The 21510-nt window shown below is 37.7% G+C and overlaps 1 protein-coding gene across 4 annotated transcripts in view; it reads right to left on the bottom strand.

Annotated features, from left to right (window-relative positions):
• The window catches only part of LOC100017675 (ceruloplasmin), a 68347-nt gene extending 49857 nt beyond the window's left edge, over positions 1-18490 (bottom strand). For 2 of the 4 annotated variants that reach the window (XM_056808292.1, XM_056808293.1), the window contains exons 1-5: positions 17970-18490; positions 13420-13489; positions 13135-13296; positions 3596-3846; positions 1836-2048 (exon numbers count right to left, since the gene is read on the bottom strand). In XM_056808292.1, the coding sequence (XP_056664270.1) occupies positions 1836-2048; positions 3596-3846; positions 13135-13280 (610 nt within the window). In that variant the 5' untranslated portion in view covers positions 13281-13296; positions 13420-13489; positions 17970-18490. The remainder of the gene's footprint in view (positions 1-1835; positions 2049-3595; positions 3847-13134; positions 13297-13419; positions 13490-17969) is intronic. The other 2 variants (XM_007502059.3, XM_001371125.5) reach the window with 1 other exon arrangement.
• Positions 18491-21510: the final 3020 nt, after the last annotated feature.

Raw genomic sequence — 21510 nt, 5'->3', positions numbered from 1 at the left:
AGTTAAGCATTCTCTATTGTTAATTGCTCATAATGGTTCTGTACCATTATACTCTGTGCACCAGCTCTGTAAACTGTTAGGATCTGTTTTGTGCTGCTCTGCATTATTAATTACTCATTTGTTCTATTTTTATTTACTTGTATTACTCATTATTAATTACTCATTTGATTTACTTTTATTACTCATTTGTTTTATTTTTATTTACTTTTATTACTCATTATTAATTACTCATATGGCTTTATATTTACTTTAGTTCTAAACTGTTAGGCATAAGTAATTACCGATAGTGGTCATCTACTGTGAGATTCCCCTCCATACATTCCAAAAGGGTAGCAAGATGTCTCCCCCATTGATAAATGATGCCAGGAGGGACCATGGGAAACAAGGGACATGCATACTAAGGGCTCTGGCATCTAGAAGAATCCTCTCAAACCTGCATGTGTTCCCTATTCCCTTTCTAGTGCTCCCAAGTTCACCTATGATGTGTACCCCAAAACATACCACCTGAATTTGGCCATGCCCATTTTCTAGGGTTTGGGGGAAAGGTGGAGATTTCTCTGGAATAGGAGACCATAAGCTCCCAGACCATCAATAAATATGTAAACCCTGATTCTCCATTCCCTATTGGGCTAGTCCATCAGCCCCAAGGGCTGCTCTCCATCACCCTGAGAGCTGTTATTCCATCAGCTCCAGAACTGCTATTCCACCAGCTCAGAAGCTAACCCATTAGCTCCAAGGCTATATGATTAGCCCCCAGGTTTTTCTATCAGCTATTAGGCTATTTCACCGCCATAAACCTCTTCTCAAAATAAAACCTTTTTTTTTCTGTATCCAAAAAAGTTTGAGCCTTCCATTCTTGCAGCAAGACCCTGCTACAAACTTGGGTGTGTTTCTCCCACAACACTAGCTGTGTGACCCAGGACAAGTCACTTAACCCAGTTTGCTTAGCTCTTGTCCTTCTGTCTTAGAGTTGTTACTAGGACAGAAAGCAAAAGTTAAAGAAAAGAAAGAAAAATGTTATGTTCTATATATCCTCTTTCAGAAGCTCATTGCCCTACGACTTTCAAGCACACAAAAATTGCTCACTTTCTGCATCTATCCTGCAAGGTGAATTTATTTTTAACCTGGTACAAAATTATTTTGAAGATGGTCACGGGAAAGGAGGAGGGCTTAGCTGTAAGTTCAGTTGTGCCAGGAAAGGGTCAGAAAGGGGTAGGGATGGAGGTCAAAGAGAGACCCTAAAATCCAGGTCCTTGGATGCCCTGGAAAGTCCAACTCTGAAGCATGTGCTCTTGGTTGCCCTGGGAAGTGTGCCCCACAACTATGAGTCTCTACATGACTTCTGAAGCATGCCCCTGAGGGAGGTCCTAGCTTTGGGGCAATGTCCTAATTGCCAGATAAGGGTCCCATGAGTTGCCTATAAGAAACTGATTATGGTAGGAAATGACTTCAGTGACATTTTCCCAATGGACTTCAACCAATCAACAGTCAATCCGTATTTATTTAGTGCCTACTATTTGCCAATAGATGTATGAAGAAGACATAAGTCCTACACACATTGAGCTTCCATGCATCCCAAAGCTCCCCCATCTTCTTTTCTCCCTGTCTCCTTCCCTTATCCATTGCTCTCTCTTTTCTCTCACCTACGCACCCTCTGAACAAGGGATTTATCATTTAAAAAGGAAAGAGAGAACAAATCAATAAATCCTATACATTACACTCGGGCTCCATTACTTCTAGCCAGCCTCATGACTAGCTGACAAAGTCTGTCTTTGTTTATTTTGTGGAAGACCAAGCTGTAACAGATAACAAAAGTAAAATAATATTTACTATACCTTTTTTGCAAATTATCAAAGGGCCAATGAGTCCAGAAGCGATGTCTCTCGGGGCATCAATGTGTGAGTGATAAATCCTGGACACACAGTTACTATCCCCAAAAGCAGGGCCTTGATTTTGATGGACAGATAATTCATAGGTATATTGTCCTCCTGGCTGTATTTTGTCATCCTCCCTGAGCAGACTTGTGGTGTTATCAGGATAGAGAGCACCTGGGAAACATAACAAGCACTGAAGTTCCAGTGTCACCGCTGGTAATAAAATGGCAGAGTAATTGTCAATATCACCTAATTCTAATTTTATCTTGATTTCCACACTTGTAGTGGGCAGGGCTGCTGCCAGAGCAGAGTACCATCTCTTACCTCTAGGATACCATTTTCACTCTTACGATGATTAAAAGCAGGGATGCTTGGTCCATAACTCTCTAGCTATGTGTGTCTATTTCATATTTGCCTTGCAAGTTTCTTCTCCTTTTTTCTACTTTAAATAAAAATATTTAAAAAATAAATATAAATAATAAAAAATAAAAATATTTCTATTTTAAATAAAAATTTAAAAAATGTAAATATTTTATTGGTGCTCTTTTATTTCTCCTCTTTCCTTTCTACCCCTTGGCTTCCTAAACACAGAATCTCCTTCTCTATAACTATTACCATCAAACAAAACAAAACAACACATTGTCTGTGTCTGAAAATGTAGACATTATTCTGTATCTGTTGTCTACCACTGCTTGCAAAGACAAGGAAATATGTTATACTATTAGTTCTCTAAAAATAATATTAATAATTATGCTTTATCATCCATTTATGTTGAGTGATTTCACTGATCAGAGTTCTGCAGTTTTATAGGTTTTCTTTGTCTTTATTATTGTACCCATTCTTTAATATTTTGGATGGTCTCCAGCATTGTAATCTACCAGGCATATTAGTCATTAGTCTTGAGACTCATTTTCTCAAGGATATTCATATAGAGTACTACAGAGTCACAGAACTATGAGTACCCCTTAATGAATTAAATATATAATAAATTTAAATATAAAATATAAATAAATTAAAATAATAAATATAAAATAATAATTAAAGAGGCAAGACTATAAATACAGCCTTGGCTGGGATTCCACTAGCAATGGAACTAGGGGAGAGGTACTGGAAAGGTCAGGGCTCCATGGCTAGATCCTCTTACCTTAGTGAGCATTTTTAGTAGGACAGTATTCTCTCCCTCTTTGTCTCTTCCTGTCTGACTTGGCTGCATCCTCAGCCTTAGCTCTTTTCTCCATCTGGCACTACAAGCTGGCTAAGGGGAGGACCTCTAGAAGTCCTGGTAATCTCCTTTGCTCTTCTTACTCCAGGCGTGGCCCTCTAGCCACTATTTCCTACCACCATTTTTTTAAAACCCTTACCTTCTATCCTGGAATCAATATGGTGTATTGGCTTCAAGGCAGAAGAGTGGTAAGGGCTAGGCAAGGGGGGAAGTTAAGTAACTTGCCCAAGGTCACACAGCTGGGAAGTGTCTGAGGCCAGATTTGAACCCAGGACTTCCCATCTCAAGGCCTGGCTCTCAATCCACTGAGCTACCCAGCTGCCCCGCTGCCACCATTTTTAATAGCATTACTCCCAAAGTATTGAACAATGAGGTAAAGATAAACATCTTATAAAGTGGAATCATCATTCTGAAAACCTTTTAAAATCTCCTCCTTTAGAATCCTAATTCCCAAGAACCAGGAAAATATTCAGGAAAGATGGGATGCATCAAATCTTACCTTCATGGTCTTTATAGTAGGTTATCCCATGTGTGTGGAAAGTGTAGGCTCTGGAAGCAAAGTTTTTTATATGCACAATAACTTTGTCTCCAGTCTCTGCTCGAATAATAGGGCCCAAAAACCCCAACCAAGATGGTTTTTCGATGGTCTTGGTGAAGAGGTGGTCAGTGTACTGAACATATAAAGCTTTCTTATATGTCCCTCCTATTCTGTCTGGCCCTCTTTGAAGATAGAAATTGGATTCAGGTTCTCTGCAAGAGATAAATTAGTTATCAGACATTTATTAATTATTATTTATTATGTGCCAGGCATTGTGCCTTTAAGTACTGGGGCTACCAAAAAAAGAAGAAAGAAACAAAAACAAAAGCTTCCCTTCAAGGACCTCTCCTTTGAAAGGGAGAGATAACATGGAAACAGTCATGTGAATACAAGATACATAACATGTAAATGGAAGGTCATCTCAGAGGGTAGGGAAAGATGCCATTTCTCAGAATAACTTGAATTTCAAAGGGCTCAATGATCACAGAAACTTGAAAGCTTGTCATACACTATCAAATAATTAGAAGAAACATTAGAAGAAACATTCAGGGTCTAGTCAAGATCCTCCATCTGACATATGAAAAAGCTAAGATCCAGAGAAACAAAGGATCTTGAACCAGATGAGAAAGTAGCAAATGCCCTGCAAAGTGTACCTGTTCTCAAGTTTCAACAATAGGTTCTATGTCTACACAGATTATTTTATTTAATTTTTCATCCAGACCTGCTAGTTGAGTGGTAGAGTGAACTCCCAGTGAGAAAGATCTCTTCACCAATGGAGATGAATATCTACTGTGTCACTTTATAGTCCTAGAGAGTTGCGAGGGGACACTGACGAGTTAAATGACTTGCCTGCAGTCACATAGCCAGCATGTGTCAAAGGCAAGATTTGAACCCATTTCTTTTTTTTTACTTTTTTAAATATATTTTGTTTGATCATTTCCAAGCATTATTCGTTAAAGATATAGATCATTTTCTTTTCCTCCCCCCCACCCCCCATAGCCGACGCATAAGTCCACTGGGCATTAGATGTTTTCTTGATTTGAACCCATTGCTTTGTTGATAGTATTTGCATTAGAGTTTGAACCCATTTCTTGCTGACACTGAAAACAATTCCCTATTCCCAATCCTATTTCTGCTTCTTATTACCCTTATCTGAAAGATTTCCTCCTGTCATAAAGGAATTTAAACTACTTTGAGGTCGTCTGAAATTCTCTCACTCCTAGATTCTCATCCCTTTGTATAGATAGGCTTAGCACTCCTCTGAGTCTGGCACATTGCAAGCATATCATAAATTTGGGTTAATTGGTCATAGTATACACCGAAAATGACAGCATTTCCTCAATTGTAGCACCCAGTTCCCTTTATAATCACTTGGACTCACAAGGCTTCAAATGTAAATATTTGATTTATACAAGAAAGGATACAGAATTGACTACTTAGAAAGGAGCCTGTAGAAAGTCAGCTCCTTATACTTAAAGGGAGCTATGATTTTATAGATGTGGGCATTATCTTCTATGAGATTAAAAATTAATATCCAATACTCAAGTATCATATTTCCATAAGATTTATTATCACTTGAAGTAGAGGAAAGACTTAGTAAAGAGAGTTTCCCAGCCACACACGCAGGAAACAGACAGAGAGGGACAGAGAGACAGAGAGACACAGACAGACAGACAGACAGACAGACAGAGGAGGGGGCTGAGTTACACAAACTTATCTTCAAAATGTAAGGACTCAATGTGGGGACAGGGGGAAAGGGATTCTGGGAAATGTAGTTCAAGGGTACAAAATTCTATTTACACACTTTATTGGTGGAAGTTGAATTTCCTTCATGCTTTTTCAACCTATATAGCACACCCACGGAATGCTATCAATTCTCTATAGAAAAGGAACTTAACATAATAACAATCTTTCTCTTATTCTGTTGGTGACTTGGACCCTTGACTCATACATTTAGGCTCTCATTTTTGTTCCATGGCAGGCTCTTTTCCTTTTCTGATCATATGTGTCCTTGTTGATATATATATATATATATATTTTTAATTTTAAGTGCATAAACCAATTTTGACCAACTTCTTTGTGTCTTGGCTTCATTTAGAGTAAAATGTAAATATGGTTGCATTTCAATTCCTCTGGTAGTGCAATAATTCATCAGTCATTGGGTACTGAAGGCACATTATAGATAACAAAAGTCGAATGTTTGTAGACAGTTAAAGAAATGTGTAGCTTGCATACTGTTCCTTCTTTTCCCATCACCCCTCCACCATGACTATCGTGCAAAGAACATATGACTATGGACTGTTTTGTAATTTTGTCTGTTTCATGGATCATCTCATCATGCTTTAGAGTGGCCCAAAGACCATGCCAGAGGAGCACGTGGTCTTTGGGCCACTCTAAATTCAGGGAGGTTCTCTCAAGCTGAGTCTTTGAAAAGAATTTCCTATGCGGTGTTAACATATTGTTCACGCTTCTTGAGGACCAGCTTAGACAAGTATGGGGAGGATCGCTATCAGAAAATTGGCCACAAGAACAATGAGTATTTTTGGCCATGGTCCTCTGTGAAGCTATGTAATATTACATGTAATATCCCACCTTGAAATAGTTGGCAGAACTGTATTCCTTAGGTATATGATCATGTTACTCCTCTACTCATTATTTTTAGTGGCTCCCTATTTCCTACCAAGTAAAGCTCTTGGCTCCATCGCTCGGCTTTCCAGATTTGCCATAATATTATAGAACTCTACTCCTCTTGACATCTCTCTATGTCCTCTATATTCCAGCTCACCTGCATTATTCCCTGTTCCTTAAATAAATCCTCCACTTTCCTCTCTTTTAGCCGTAGTTGAAATTATTCCTCAAACATGTAACATTCTATCTCTCCCTTTCGTGTGCTCAATTTCTACTCATTCTTTAAGTGCCAAAACAAAAGTCCCCTCTACATGTTTCTCCTAGTCCATTCAATCACCTTTCCCCTCTCAGACCACAAGTTACATGGTTTGCAACTCTGTAATGTACTTATAGCACATTACTGTATATTATTGTTTTCTATTTCTATATACTTTATCCCTATTCAATTTTTAGTTCTATTAGGCAAAATCTTGATATCTAAACTTTGGGTTACATCTAGCACGGTGGTTTGCAAATGTTACACATGGAATAAATCATTTTGAAATGAAATCCATTTGAAGTTAATAAAATAATCAGTTAAATGTTCTGAAAATCACTATAATTAGGAAATAGATTAAATCTCGGAAATTCTATGGTACCAATTATTACCACGAACATATGAACTGTTCATTCATTAGCCAGGCCTTGGAAGCCTTTATATTACTCAGAGATCCCTATGGAAATTTTATGTACTTGTAATGGATATTCAGTACAGAGACCAAACAGAGGGGGAATTCCCTTTCAATGGTAAGATCTTCCAGACACTTCTGTTGGCAGATGACATTGTGTTGTTTACATCATATCTGAAATGCTGTGGAACCTACTAGGTGAGACCCATCATCATTCAAAAAAGTTTAGCTTGTTTACTTAGGGATGTACCAATTCAGCTACCAAAGAAATACTTCAGAGCTAGAAAAAGTAGTTTTTTTTTTTTATTAATCAAAATTATCTAGAGGAACAAAAGGTCAGGATTATCAAGGGAATCAATGGAAAAAAAGTGAAGGAAGGGGGCTTACCAGTAACCAGATCTCAAACTATATTTTAAAGCTATAATTTTGAAAAAAAAACATTTCTTACTGGATAAAAAATAGAATGGTTGATCAATGGACTAGATTAGGCACTTAATATAGAATAGCAAACAGCACAATAGTGTAGTGTTTGGTAAACAAAACAATTCTCACTATTAGGGCAAGAACTCATTATTCAACAAAAACTACTGAGAAAACTAGAAAACACTCTGGAAGAAAACCAGGCACAGACAAATATCTCACACCATGTGCCAAGATAAGCTCAAAATGGGTACGTAATTTAGGCATCAAGAATAATATCATAAGCAAATTAATGAAGCCTGGATCTATGTCAGATCCACTGGCTTAGTCTTTGAATCACTCTAAATGTTGATGGAGTAATTCATGAAACAGACAAAATTAAAAACAAGCCATAATTATATGCAATTCTTTCTTTGTGCAACATGATGATGGAGGGATGGTACAAAAAAAAAAGAAAAAGAGAAAACAGTGTGCTAGCTACACATTTCAGTTCCCCTATGGATAGGGGAAGGACTAATGGCCAAATAAGAGATAGAGTAATTCATGGGAAATAAAATGGATAATTCTGATTGTATAAAATTTAAAAAGTTTTGTGTTATGCAAAAAAAAAACCCAATGCAACCAACAATGAAAAAAAGCAAGAAATTGGAAAAAAATTGCAATCAACTTCCATGAGAAATGCTTAATTTCTTAAATATATAGAGAACTGGACCAAATTTATGAAAATAGGAGTATTGATAAACAGTAGACACTATGGACAATGAGCTGGGTCCAGAAATGAATAGGAAGAAACCAGTAAAGGATATGGCCTTCAACAATAATGACTCCCACAAGTTTCTCCCTGAAACAAAGACCTCTCTTTTTGGAACAATATTCTAGATAATTTTGCATGGCTAGAATTCATGGAATGCCACATGTAGTAGGAACTTGGGCTGTTACAATTTTTGAGGCCAGGCTATTTCCCCTTTCCTCCCTCATCTAAGATAGCTGCCATAATACTTAATAGACCAGGGAACCTGAAATAGAAAAGGATCAGAGAGTGAGGGAGACATTTCTACAGCTCCAAATGCCAGGAATTTCCTTCTCTGAGCTCTTGATCTGTGGACTGTGAAAGAAGTATCTTATCTTAATAATCTTTTTAAATTTTTGGATTGTGGGATTTTAATGTTTAATTAATTATTAGACATTTTTACTTGGCTTTTATGGTTCACAAGTATCATAAAAATTTGCATTAAAAATCCCCACAAAACCTTGAACCAAAATTAAATTAAAAGTAAAAGAAATTTAGACTTATCCCCAAATACTACAATTCCTAGAAAATTAAAGTTAATTAATTAGTTAATTAATTATTAAATTAAAATTAATTAGTTAATTATTTAATTAAAAATTAAAGGCACTAGACAGCTGCATAGAGGGGGTGAATAGGCTGAAAACATCACCAACCAAGAATTGTTTAGGAAATGGAATGTAAAGGAGAGATGATGGACTGGAAAAAAAACGTAGGTTGGCCAGGCAATGAGAGTGAGGATAAGTGCTGGGAAGCCTAAATATTCTACTGGTATCCATACACTACAATGTGAATTGCCTGTAGAAGAGGACCCCTTCCACTCTCCCAACTGCATTGTAGGAACTCTTTATGGAGGATTTTCAGGTTAGTATGGTCAAGGGTAGCAAGAGAATGGGAGACCAGGGGGAAAATTGCTATTTGAGTTGTTGGAAGGACAAGTTTTTATACAGTCAAAGTCCTAGAATCTGCCCTTAAATCTTTTCTGTTTCATAAGTCACTATGGCCAAAAAATTAATTACCTAGTGATCAACACGTGGGCCAAATCAATTGCTTGATATTATCAAGACTGGTCCGTAGGTTGCATCACGTGGTCTTTCATGGAATCATTGGGAGCTTGCCAGAGCTCGTGTTCTCTGTCATTGGGGTCAGCCAAAATGAGGCATCAAGGTAGGATTTTTGTGTAGTAATAAAACTTGTAATTTCTTCCATCTTTTAAAAAATCTGTACATTATCTTTTAATTGTAACCTTCAATAACAACAACTATGAATATTTCAGTATGGAAAGAACAGAAAAGTAGATTGGGTATGAAACTGTGAAATTCTTTCATATATATTTTTGTTAAGACCTTCCAACGTGGTCCAGTTATCTTTTGGCCTTTCCAAGTTCAGAATTTTTCTTAGTTTGACTCTGACTTACAACCAGACTTTTGTACCTTCCTGCAATATTGTGAAACCGAATTTGATCTGAACTAAAATTGTATCATGCAGTGCTCCACAGGAGGCATATTTGTTCATGCCCGGTTGCAAGATCAAAGGGGCACAACTTTGGCACAAGGGGCCAGTGAAGGGAAGATTGCATGAAGTTTTGCTAACCAGCCATCAAACCAGAAGAATCAATTATATTTATTCAGTCAACCAAATAAATAACAATCCACGATAGTTCTTCCAGCTGGCAGCTGTATTATGTTCCTTTACAAGGACCTGGAAATGAATTCTCATGAGAAGTGAAATTAAAAAATGCATAACTTTGCTGTAGTTTGTCAGTGAGTAACTTAGACAAAGGAAAAATGCCATTTATGTGTAGGACTTTCAGGCAGAATCCATTTATTATTTATAAGGTATTCTAAGTTTAGTATTTCCTAATAAAATGGGATTTTATAATCACACAAACATACACATATATAATATATTCCCATATTTAAATATATAATATATATTTGTTCTCACAGGTGTATTATATATAATATTACATCCTACTATGTTCTATTGTGCTATGTCATGCCATATTTGATCATCTATTACATCGCATCCTATCTGAAATCATGTCATATCTCCTGGACCAGTAATTTCACACACTATAAATACATTCTGTATTTTAGAATATTTCTATTGTACCTGTGCTTATATTTATAACTGTAACTATGCCTATCTACATTTAGATTTATATTGATCTGCACCTCTCTCTTTATTTTTAACTCTATTCTGGTTATATTGATCCTAATTCTTTTTTTAGCCCTACTTCTAAATTGATTCTTCTAATCAACATTGGATTAGAATTACCAAGATTCCATTGCTTTTGGAGGTAGAATTGATTTTGCATTGGAGAGATATTTTTGATATGTGGGGACAGTCCTAACAACAGCTATAGGGGTAAAGTAAGGTCTTCAGTATTATAAATGTTGAAAGATCACTGGGACAAGGTCAGAAGACTCGAGTTCAAATCCCATCTCTCCCACTTCCAAACAGTGCCATTTTGAGCAAATCGCCCCAATTCTCTGGAGCGCTATCTTATTATCTACACAATGAGGAGGTTGGATTATGTGACTTCTGAAGCCCCTTTGATGTGTGGGTGGGGGAGGGAGGCATCCTGACTGACCCTTTCGAGGAAAGAGCTAGAAATAAATCAAAATCATATCTTTCCAGAGAGAATTCTGGAGGGGTACAAACACAGGCTATGCTAATTGCTATGATAGAATTTTTCCTTGGTCAAATCTGGTTAGTCAATCTTCAGTTGACACAAGTTACACTTTTCTTTTTTTAAACCCTTACCTTCCATTTTAGAATCAATACTATGTGTTGGTTCTAAGGCAGAAGAATAATAAGGACTGGGGTGGGGGTGTCAAGTGAGAAGTGTCTGAGGCTAGATATGAACTCAGGACCCCCTGTCTTTAGACCTGATTCCTAATACAGTGAGCTACATAGCTGCTCTTTTATACTTATTTTTAATGAAAAAATACAAATATACATTCTCATATGCACAATCATATATGCATACCTTCCCCCTCCCAAACAAAACATTGCTTTTGATTTTTAGGCTCTAATATCTAAAATTAGAGTCTTTTTTGGTTGATAGTACCTAACACAATACCTTTCACACAGTATATATTCAATAAATATTTTAAATTAAAAAACAAACAAGCTGCATTTGTCCCGCATAATACAAGAAAAAGAATTCTGGACTTTGAATTTGTAGATGCAGGTGTGAACTTGTACTTGGGTTACTCACCAGTTGTGCAACTCTGGACAAATCACTTAATCTCTTTGAATCTCAGTTTCCTCATTTGTCAGAAAAAGAAGAGATTGAACTGAATAATTTCTAAGATTCTGTAAGACCTTCAGTCTTTTTTATGTTTGCTTTTTTCTATGTATAAGGTTCAGAACCATTATATAAATTACATTGTATTTAAGTGAAAAAATATCCACAGAAGGTCTTTTGTTTGAGCCAGTTAGAAATAGTCTTACTGTAAGGGAGATGAGGTTGCATAGCTTTTGTCTGATACATATTGATGGTGTGGCTCTGTATAAGTCATTCTAACCCTCAGGGACCCTAACTTTTTACCTCCTACATGAAATCTTTCCTAATTCCTTCTAGTTGCTAGATCCCAATCCCCAAGAAATCATTTTAAATTTTCTTTGTATATACATGTCTATGCATTTATATACATGCATATATTTTCTATATATATTTATATCTATCTATCTATCTATCTATCTATCTATCTATCTATCTATCTATCTATCTGTCTGTCCATCAATCCATCCATCCATCCATCCATCTATTTATCCATTTATCTATCAGTCTATCTATCCATCCATCTATCTATAATCTATCTATCCATCTATCTATCTATCTATCTATCTATCTATCTATCTATCTATCTATCTATCTATGATTTATTCTTGTATAGAATATAAGTTCCTTGTGGGAAATGTTTTTTTGTTATCCTCAGTGCCCAATGCCTAGCAAAGCATTGATTGGTCATGGAATTTCATCCCTTGGCAACCCTTACAACGATGAGATCACAGGTTCATTCTAGCCTCCCCTTTTAGTGTCTATCAGAGTGAAATAACTAATGGCGATTTAAAAAATATAGTATACTTTTCCTCTGGATTTCTCATTAAAAGAAACTCTCAATGATGAGGCTCCATCCACCAATACAGATTTCCAACCTTTCAATCATGTAACAATCATTCAACACCTCCAATATGCCAGGCGCTATACCAGGTACTAAAGATACAGAGTAAAAAATAATGAGTCTTCACCATCAAGGAACTCCTGCTCTACTGGGAGAGATAATAGATCATGCCAATCATAGAAAAAAATGAAAATAGAGTAACTTGAATGTGCAAGAAACTGACCAAGTCTTCAAAAAGAAGCTAATCTTTTATTATTTTTTCTATTGTAGGTCAAATTCCATTGCAGCAAACTTTGAAGGACATGTCTCAATTCTTTTGTTATTTGTACTGAAAGTTACTAGAAATAGATGTGCATTGGACAGAGATACGGAGTTTTTTCTTTTTTTTTGTTGTTGTTGCATTTTTTCTAATGGGATTTGACCAGTATCCCTAATTTTAAAAAAGAATCTTAGAGTATGTATATTAATAGTGACTTCCAAGAGGAAACGCTAAAAATAAATTCCAAAGGATCTGATATTTTTCCTAATAGGGTTTTGTTGCCCTTCAACTTAAAGGAAACACAATACTAAATTAACAATCCAGAAAGATGGAAGAGAGGAGACATAAGTATTCCAGGAAGAAAGTAAGAGAAAATCCATACACTCTTAGAAATTAGTTAATACAAGATGAATTTATTGAATTATACTTAATTAAATGTAATTGTAATTAATGTAATTAATTTGGTTAGTGCAAGATGAGTTGCATTTAGAAATACATACTGCTGATGATCGACACATACATGATTATATACTCACACATGCAAATACACACATATGAGAGGTATGTATACATTCACAAGCCAATAAAAATCATTAACTTACAAGTCTTTGAACTGAGGTTTCTTCTCATCACTGATGGGAGCATAATTCCAAGCTGTTTCAACAATCCCAATGTAGTAGTGCCTCTCACTTGCCCAGATCTGGGTAATAGAGAAAAGCAGAAGGCTGCCAAGCAACAAAAGCTGCATTTTTCAGGCTTAGAATCTAAGAAAGAATGAAATAGGAGCTGTAACAGAGTATTTTTATGCTAGGGTGTCTTCTTTATTTGCTGATTTACATAGTTCAACATTGCACAACAGTCAATTGCAGTTTCAATAAAGCAAATACCTATTTTCTTCTCTCTCTTTTGGTCTAATTCTCAGAAACCAGCTGGGAAATCAAAAGCCTCAAAACAACCCTAACAGGAAAAAAAAATAGGTCATCCTTTGTCAATCCATCCTCATTCCTAACCAAATCAACCATTATTGTTTTGGGCATTAAAAACTGCTTAACTGTATCCTTTCTTTCACATATTGGCAAGAATCATCTCTGTTTTAGCTGTATTTCTCACAGTGCTATGCACACACTAAATAAACAGAGATGATGATGATGGAAAAATGAGCCCAAACATGTAACTGTTAGTCATCACCTGGAAACTGATGGAAAGAACAACTTGTTTGCTTGGGGATATAAAACAACCCATTTAGAACAACCAGACTAATTGAATTTACTAAAAGTAAAAGTTTCAATTTATCAAATAGGCCCCCAATCCCACAAGGGGTTGGGAGCAGTTGGTGGTTTAGTGGACTGGGAGCCAGGCCTAGAGATAGGAGGTCCTGGGTTAATTAGAGCTCAGACACTTCCTAGCCATGTAAGTTGCTTAACTCCCATTGCCCAGCCCTGACCACTCTTTTGCTTTGGAACCAATACATAGTATTGATCGTAAGATAAAAGGTAAGAGTTTTTTTGTTTTTTTAAGCACAGGGTAACAAAATATCTAGACTTACGGTTCTATTTGATAGTTCCCTTTAGTCACCTTAGGCTATACCTAATAAGTTCTAGTGCTTATAAATTAACTCTATGGATCCTTTTCACCCAAAAGTGAAGCCCTCTCCCATCCCACCATCACATTCAAGTGCAATGTACTTTATTTGAGGGTAGGTTCTGTTTTATTTGGGTCTGTGTTTACCCAGTCAGAATCAAAATATTTTTTAATTGAATTGTGAGTAAATAGAAGGAACTTCGTAAATCTATAAATCTGGACTTTATTGGTTTTGGTCTACTTTAGAAATACACTTAAGTAGTGTAATGATTAAAAATTTCTTGGAGACTATATATTATAATTATCTATTTGTAAAAGTTGGGGAGAGAGAGAGGGAAAGAGATAAAGCGAGGAGAGAGAGAAAGAGAGAGAGGGAGAGGGAGAGGGAGATTGAGAGGGGGAGAGGAAGAGAAGGAGAGAGAGGGGGGAGGGAGAGGGAGAGAGGGGGAAGAAGGAGAGAAGGAGAGAGAGATTGAGAGAGGGGGGAGAGGGAGAGAAGGAGAGAGGGGAGAGAGAGAGAGAGAGAGAGGGAGAGGGAGAGAGAGAGAGAGAGAGAGAGAGAGAGAGAGAGAGAGAGAGAGAGATTGAGAGGGGGAGAGAAAGAGAGAGAGAGAGAGAGGGAGAGGGAGAGAGAGAGAGAGAGAGAGAGAGAGAGAGAGAGAGAGAGAGAGATTGAGAGGGGGAGAGAAAGAGAGAGAGAGAGAGAGAGAGAGAGAGAGAGAGAGAGAGAGAGAGAGAGAGAGAGAGAGAGAGAGAGAGAGAGAGGAGAGGGAGAGGGAGAGGGAGATTGAGAGGGGGAGAGAAAGAGAGAGAGAGAGAGAGAGAGAGAGAGAGAGAGAGAGAGAGAGAGAGAGAGAGAGAGAGAGAGAGAGAGAGAGAAATCACTAGGTGGCCCTAACGAAAAACAAAACAAAACTCTGCCATGCTTTTTCCTGGATCCAGTACCCAGCTGAGGCTCAAGCAGGGCATTAAGCACTACAGAAAAGGGAGAGCACTCTAGCACCAGCTCATATTCAGGAAGAGTTCCAAGCCCAAGACAATACCCTTCCATTTGGCTCCCCTCTCTTTATAAGGCCAATAATATCACTTCTACTGGGGGTCTCTAACTGGACCATCTAGGTCCTGAGTCCTGACTTGCAGATGCATTACCTGACATGCAGAGACTTCTGCCAGCCCCCCTGGGTGGTCAGCACCCCAGTTGCCCATGTGGCCCTTTAATCACCTGACTTATTGATTTCCTGACTTAATGGGCATGTGTGGGTGAGAGGTCACATTTTTATATTAATTTCACACAGTAAGAAATTATTTCAGTCACAATAGAATGTGTACAGTTTAGGATTTTTTTCTAGCTCTAGAGGATGCTGAATTAATCAATAGGACCATTCCACAGATTGTGCTCAGAGTTACTGTTCCTGCTTTTGGCTGACCATGTAGGTGCTTTGGGGTCTGCTCCTTGCTATGAAGATGCAAGTCCTGACAGGTCCCTTGATCCTGTCTTTATCTTCTGATGAGGTGATAAGTATTAGTCCCCCAGAAGACTGAGGTACTAGTTATATATATATATATATATTTTTTTTTTTCCCCCTAAACTCTCACCTTCCATCTTAGAATCGGGAGTCAATTGACTTGCCCAGGGTCACACAGCTGGAAAGTGTCTGAGGCCAGATTTGAACCTAGGACCTCCCATCTCTAGGCCTGGCTCTCAATCCACTGAGCTACCCAGCTGCCCCCTTGTTTGTACTTTAAAGATAACAAAAAAAAAATACATTCACACACATCTTGGAGATATTAGCAATACAAGCTTCATAAAGAAGATGAGATTCTAGCTGAGACTTGAAAACAGGAAAGCCTCTAAGCCTGGCTTTCAATCCACTGAGCTACCCAGATGCCCCCAGTATTAGTAATACTAGTAATATTAGCATATACTAGTAATATTAGTAATATATTGAATCCAGCTTGAAGTTTCTTTTTTGTTATTGTACCCTGTGAGTCTTGTATATTTAGCATTTCTCATATATATATTTGGAAATTCTTGAACCCCTAAAAACTGCATTACCCAAAATTCCTTTCTGTATTTCCTAGAATACTTTCCCCTCCTTGAGTTTATGTGATTGTATTTAAGTTTGCTGTGACTCCTCCCTCTCTCTTTTCTCTTGCGAACCCAGCTGAATTAGGTGTAAGTTTTATTTTAGTTATTATTAATAAACTTTAAAAATATAATACTTAATTATTGAATATTAATTTTAAAACCCTCACACGTGTAAAAATAAGTGACCTTCCCCTATGTGATCCCTAGGGTAGGCTGACAACATCTTTCCTCACTACTTTTGGGGAAAAACTAAGCTACAAGTAAAAAGTTCCCTAGGATGTTGGGATAGAAGTTTAATGAGCTTATGAATGCTGGAAAAGGGATCCCCCTTTCATTAGAGGCCAGACTCCCTAGCATCAAAGCAGACCAAGACCCCATCCCTACATAGAGAACACAGAGTGGTACCCCAGTCCTTGTGAACAAAGAAGGGGCTTTTCAGATTTAGATATGGCTGTTCCATCCACCCCTCCCCCAAATAAATTGGGAGATTCCCAGATCTGATAAGAGTGTAATAATGTTCCTGCCTTCCCATAGCTCCCTCAACAGTAACTATTTGTGTCTTTCATCATCTTTGACCATGGTCTTCTTAACTGAAAATGGATAGTACATATTTTGTTCTACTGTAGCATTTTACATTGGTAATTCTTGAAACATTTGCGAAACATGAAACATGGCTAATGTATCAGTTGGTTTTGCTTAATTACTCCTCCTCCACTTCTTTTTTTTTTTTTAATAACCCTCACCTTCCATCTTAGAGTCAATAGTGTGTATTGGTTCTAAGGCAGAAGAGTGGTAAGGTGGGGGTCAAGTGACTTGCCCAGGGTCACACAGCTGGGATGTGTCTGAGGCCAAATTTGAACCCAGGACCTCCGTCTCTAGTCCTGGCCCTCAATTCACTGAGCTACTCAGCTGCCCCTCCCCATCCACTTCTTAAAGTCTTTGTTACAAGAGATAGCTTGGTGGGCAGTGGAGGGAGGAAGGAAATATCTGGAGATGAAGGTGATATAAAAACAAAATATTTCAATAAAATAAGATGGAAAAAACCAATAAAATAATACCCCCCCTCCACCCCCCTCCCCCCCAAACTCTACATGAAAGCGTAGAATGGGAGTCCTGCTTGTCGGGACAACTGCTTCAAGAATAGAACTTCCTTCATCACCAGCAGACTAAACTCCTGGGTTGGAGTCTGTTAGCAGTTTTTCTGCCTGGCTTTTTTTCCCTTTAGAAATCTTTCAAGGTAACAGAATCTACCCAAAACATTAAACATGATGCAAGACAAACATTTTGCCACATTTTACAGACTTAAAAAAACAGACAAAATGACAAGACAAACATATACTTGCTGGTTTACATTTTTTCTCTTTGCAATAATGAAATCAACCAAAAACAAACTAGCAGTTAAATCTCTTGTAGATTTATGTCAAATGTCAGTAGGATTCTCCTTAGTCATTCCAATAACTACAGGGAGCACCCAAAGGGGAAGCCCCAAGTACCTGTCCTTTTCATGAATCCCAAGGGGAAAAACATCTGAAAGCCAAACTTGACCCTAAACCACCCCACTCCCCAGGGCAAATCGAATCTGACCCCAAATTTCCCAAATTTCCCAAGCTTCTCTGATCCCTGGGGAAAATTTAAGCTTCAGTTTATCAAGAAATTTAGTGCAAACTTAAACTTGCTCAACCTTGGGGTGGGTCCACATTTAACCCAAACTTGAACTTCTCCAAACCCTGGAGCAAACTTAATCTAAACCTAAAACCTGCACCTTACCTTAGCTCAGAAGAAATAGGGATTGAGGCAGCTAGGAGGCTCCCTGGATAGAGAGCCAGTCCTGGAGATGAGAGGTCCTGGGTTCAAATCTGTCCTTGGATACTTGTTAACTGCTTAAGGCTGGGTCAGTCACTTAATACAAATTGTCTAGTCCTTATCTTGTAACAATACTCAGAATTGATTTTAAACAGAAGGGAAGGATTAAAAAAGAGTGAGAGAGAGAAATAGAGATCAAGAGTAGGAGTCTGACCTTTGGAGAAAGGCTTCCGAGAAGTCCCTGAGTGAAAGATTAATGAAAGATTAACTGAAGTATTCTGGGAGTTTTTCTGAAAGTGTGGGCTGGAGTTCTGATTTGACCTGGCTGACCCCACCAAAATCTTGGTAAATAAAAGATGAAATGGCTGAGGAAACCAAGGTTTGCTCTTCTAAGCATATTCATTTATTAAGCAATACATGCAAATTGCCCAGCAATCGGCACGAGGTCCCTTCCCCAGCTAAGGACTGGACCTCAATATGGTGGGAAGAGGAGAAAGAGGGGAAGGACAGACTTTTATATGTTAAAATTTTTTAAAATAAGGCCAATTAATTAAAAGAAAACCACACATCATTGGGTAATCTGGCTTCTAATTGGAGTTTCCAAGTGGGAGTGAATAGGAGTAATTCCCTAAACTCAGAAAGAGGTGACCCACTCTCCCCAAGTGCCTGTAAACAATCAAAAGAACACAGAAAAAAGAACCGAGTCCTATTATGTGGCCAGTTTTCAGATATGGGTTGCTTGAGATGTGTAATTGTGAGAAAACTCCTTGCATTATTCTTTGGATCTGACTGGGTTTCTGGAAGGGTCTCTAAACAGCAGGTAGAGTGGTCGAGCCATCCAGGGCTAGGCTCAAGCAACACAATAAGGTTTTCTCCTAATTCCAACAACTGACTAAAGTTTTCTCATGGGACAGAAATTGGACTAGACCCGTCCATGAATAGATAGAGAACTGAACTAGTGCCAGAATTGTCACCAGATGGATTCAGCATGGTTTATTCAAGTCCCACAGTTAACCCCTTGCTATCTGAATCCCCTCCATTCCAATATTTTTGTGTGTACATCCACGGTAGATAGCCAGTAGTGTCCTTGCCTTCATTTATAGATAAAGAGTCTAAGTCAAGGCCAGAGCTCTATCTGCTAAGGGGAGGATTAAATTAATGAAGATGCTGAGGGCGTGTTGGAGCACAAAGGACAACACTGCCATCCAATGCAGCTGAGGAAGTCTCCAGATGTAATGACTTTTCATGCCACTGGACCCAGGCTTCCAACGCCGAGAGAGTGGAACTGTCTCTGTGCATCGACTTTTCCACTTAAATCTCCTTCACGCACAAAGACAATCGTCATCCTCGGTTACCGAGAGACTACGACTACTAATTAATATAATTAATTATATATGATTAATTAATGAAATTAAATTAAATAATAAAATATTTAAATATTTAAGGATACTAGCTATAAACTGACTAGGATTAGGATAGAAATAAATCTAGACATTTTAGGAGCATCTAGGTGGTTCAATGGATAGAGCGCAGGGCTTGTGTCAAGAAGATTCATCTTCCCGCCTCGGACACTTAATAGCTACGTGACTTTGGACAATTCACAACCTTTTCGGCTCAGTTCCTCCCTCATTTATAAAATGAGCTGAAGAAGGAAATAGCAAACTGTTCCGGAATCTTTGCCAAGAAAACCCCAAATGGACTTATATAGAGTCAGATAGGACTGAAATGACTGAACAGAAACAACAAAGACATTTGACCTTGGAGGCTGATGTTGGATCTCTTAGTCATTCTGTCATTCAGCCACTCCCTTCCCCTCTCTTCAGCTATGGTTCCCAACCTGACTTTGAAGTACAGAATTCAAAAGATGAGGGACATGAGCTAGGATGATTAATGTTTTTGTGTTTTGGGGATAGTTCGTCTGATGAAATAAAAGGACCCCTTCTCAAAATGTTTTTTAAAATAGAAAATAAAATAGATAAAATTACAAAGGAACTTAATTTTGTTGAAATAGCATCATCAAAATAGAAGAAAAAAAGGTTGTAGACTTGAGGTTAAGAACTCGTAGAAGCCAGTTTTGAAGAAAGGAAGATTGAGCATCCACTGTGTTTTCAGGGACTTACCCAAGCTCTGAAGTCTCTTAGGCAAGGTAGGTGCAAAGTGGATAGAGTGCTGGGCCTTGGAGTCAGGAAGATTTGAATTCAAATTCTACTGCAGACACTTATTAGTTGTGCAAGTCACTTAAACTTCATTTGCCAAAGTCTCTTCAACTGTAAAATGAATTTAATAATAGCACTCACCTCCCAGAGTTTTTGCAAATCTCACGTGAGATAGATAGCATAAGCATCCCTTTAGCATTGCAGGGAGAGTGGAATGCCTAAAATGTATTGGCCCTCCCTTTATACCAGAGAAGAAGTCTGAATTTTTTTCTTTTTCTTTTATGGAGTGTTTACAGTACCTTATATACATTTATGAGTTAACATTTTTTTTAAGCTATCTCTGCGTTTCTAGCCTTTGTGTGTCATCTGCTGGCTTTCCGGTTCTTTTTGGCAAACTTTAACTTAAAAAAAAAAGAAATTATGTATATTTACTGTATTAAAAGAGAAAATATATTGAATATTATATCTTTTATTGTTGTTATTATTGATATGATATATTCTAGGACAGGAAAATATTATATTATATAATATATATATATAATATATATATAATGCTATATACATATTTTATGTATTTCTGAGTTTCTAAACTTTTCCTTTGTGAGTCATCAGCAGTTTCTGCAAAGCTCTGCCCAAATTCCCATTGAATTTCTTATGCCAATCTTTGAGCTAACAAAATTGTGTGGGGGAAAATCATCTTGGAAAAGGGATATCTGTATTTTGTAAGGTGCTTGGCCAGTGCCTGAAACATAGCAGGTGCTCCAAAAATGCTTATTCCTTTCCCCCTTCCCTAACTCTGATTCAGTGGAAAGAGTACTGGATTTGTAATCAAAGCAGCTGAATTTGAATCCTGGCTTTGTCCTTTACTAGCTGTGTATCCTTGGGCAAATCTCTTCACTTCTCTCTGCCTTGGTTTCCTCATTTTTAAAAATTAGCACTTTGGACTAGATGGCTTCTAAAGTTCCTTTGAACTCTATATCTTTGCCTCTATGATAGAAGTCATTTTACCTTCAGAGGCCTCATTCCCCTCTTCTGTAAAATTCAGGGTTCAAGTCTATTCTCTTAATCCTCGGAGCTCCAGAGGGCTCTCTTCTGCCTAGAATCACTCCTACAGTCTGCCTGATGAATCAGTGGCCAGGACAATATTAACTCAATAATTAGTGAACTCATTTTTAGGGCCACAGATTTTCCACCTTACTTTTATAACTAGTTTAGTAGTTTCCATTATAACCCTAAACATAGTTTCGGCAGGCCTTGAACCCGAATTCAAGTTTTGCCTGTGAATAATATTGGCTGTGTGACCCTACAGAAGTTATTCATTCTTTCTGTGTCCCAAGAGCTTGTCTAAG

Source organism: Monodelphis domestica, chromosome 8 (genome assembly GCF_027887165.1).
Source record: "Monodelphis domestica isolate mMonDom1 chromosome 8, mMonDom1.pri, whole genome shotgun sequence".
NCBI classification, from domain to species: Eukaryota; Metazoa; Chordata; class Mammalia; order Didelphimorphia; family Didelphidae; genus Monodelphis; species Monodelphis domestica.
This window is presented reverse-complemented; position numbering and strand designations above follow the sequence as displayed.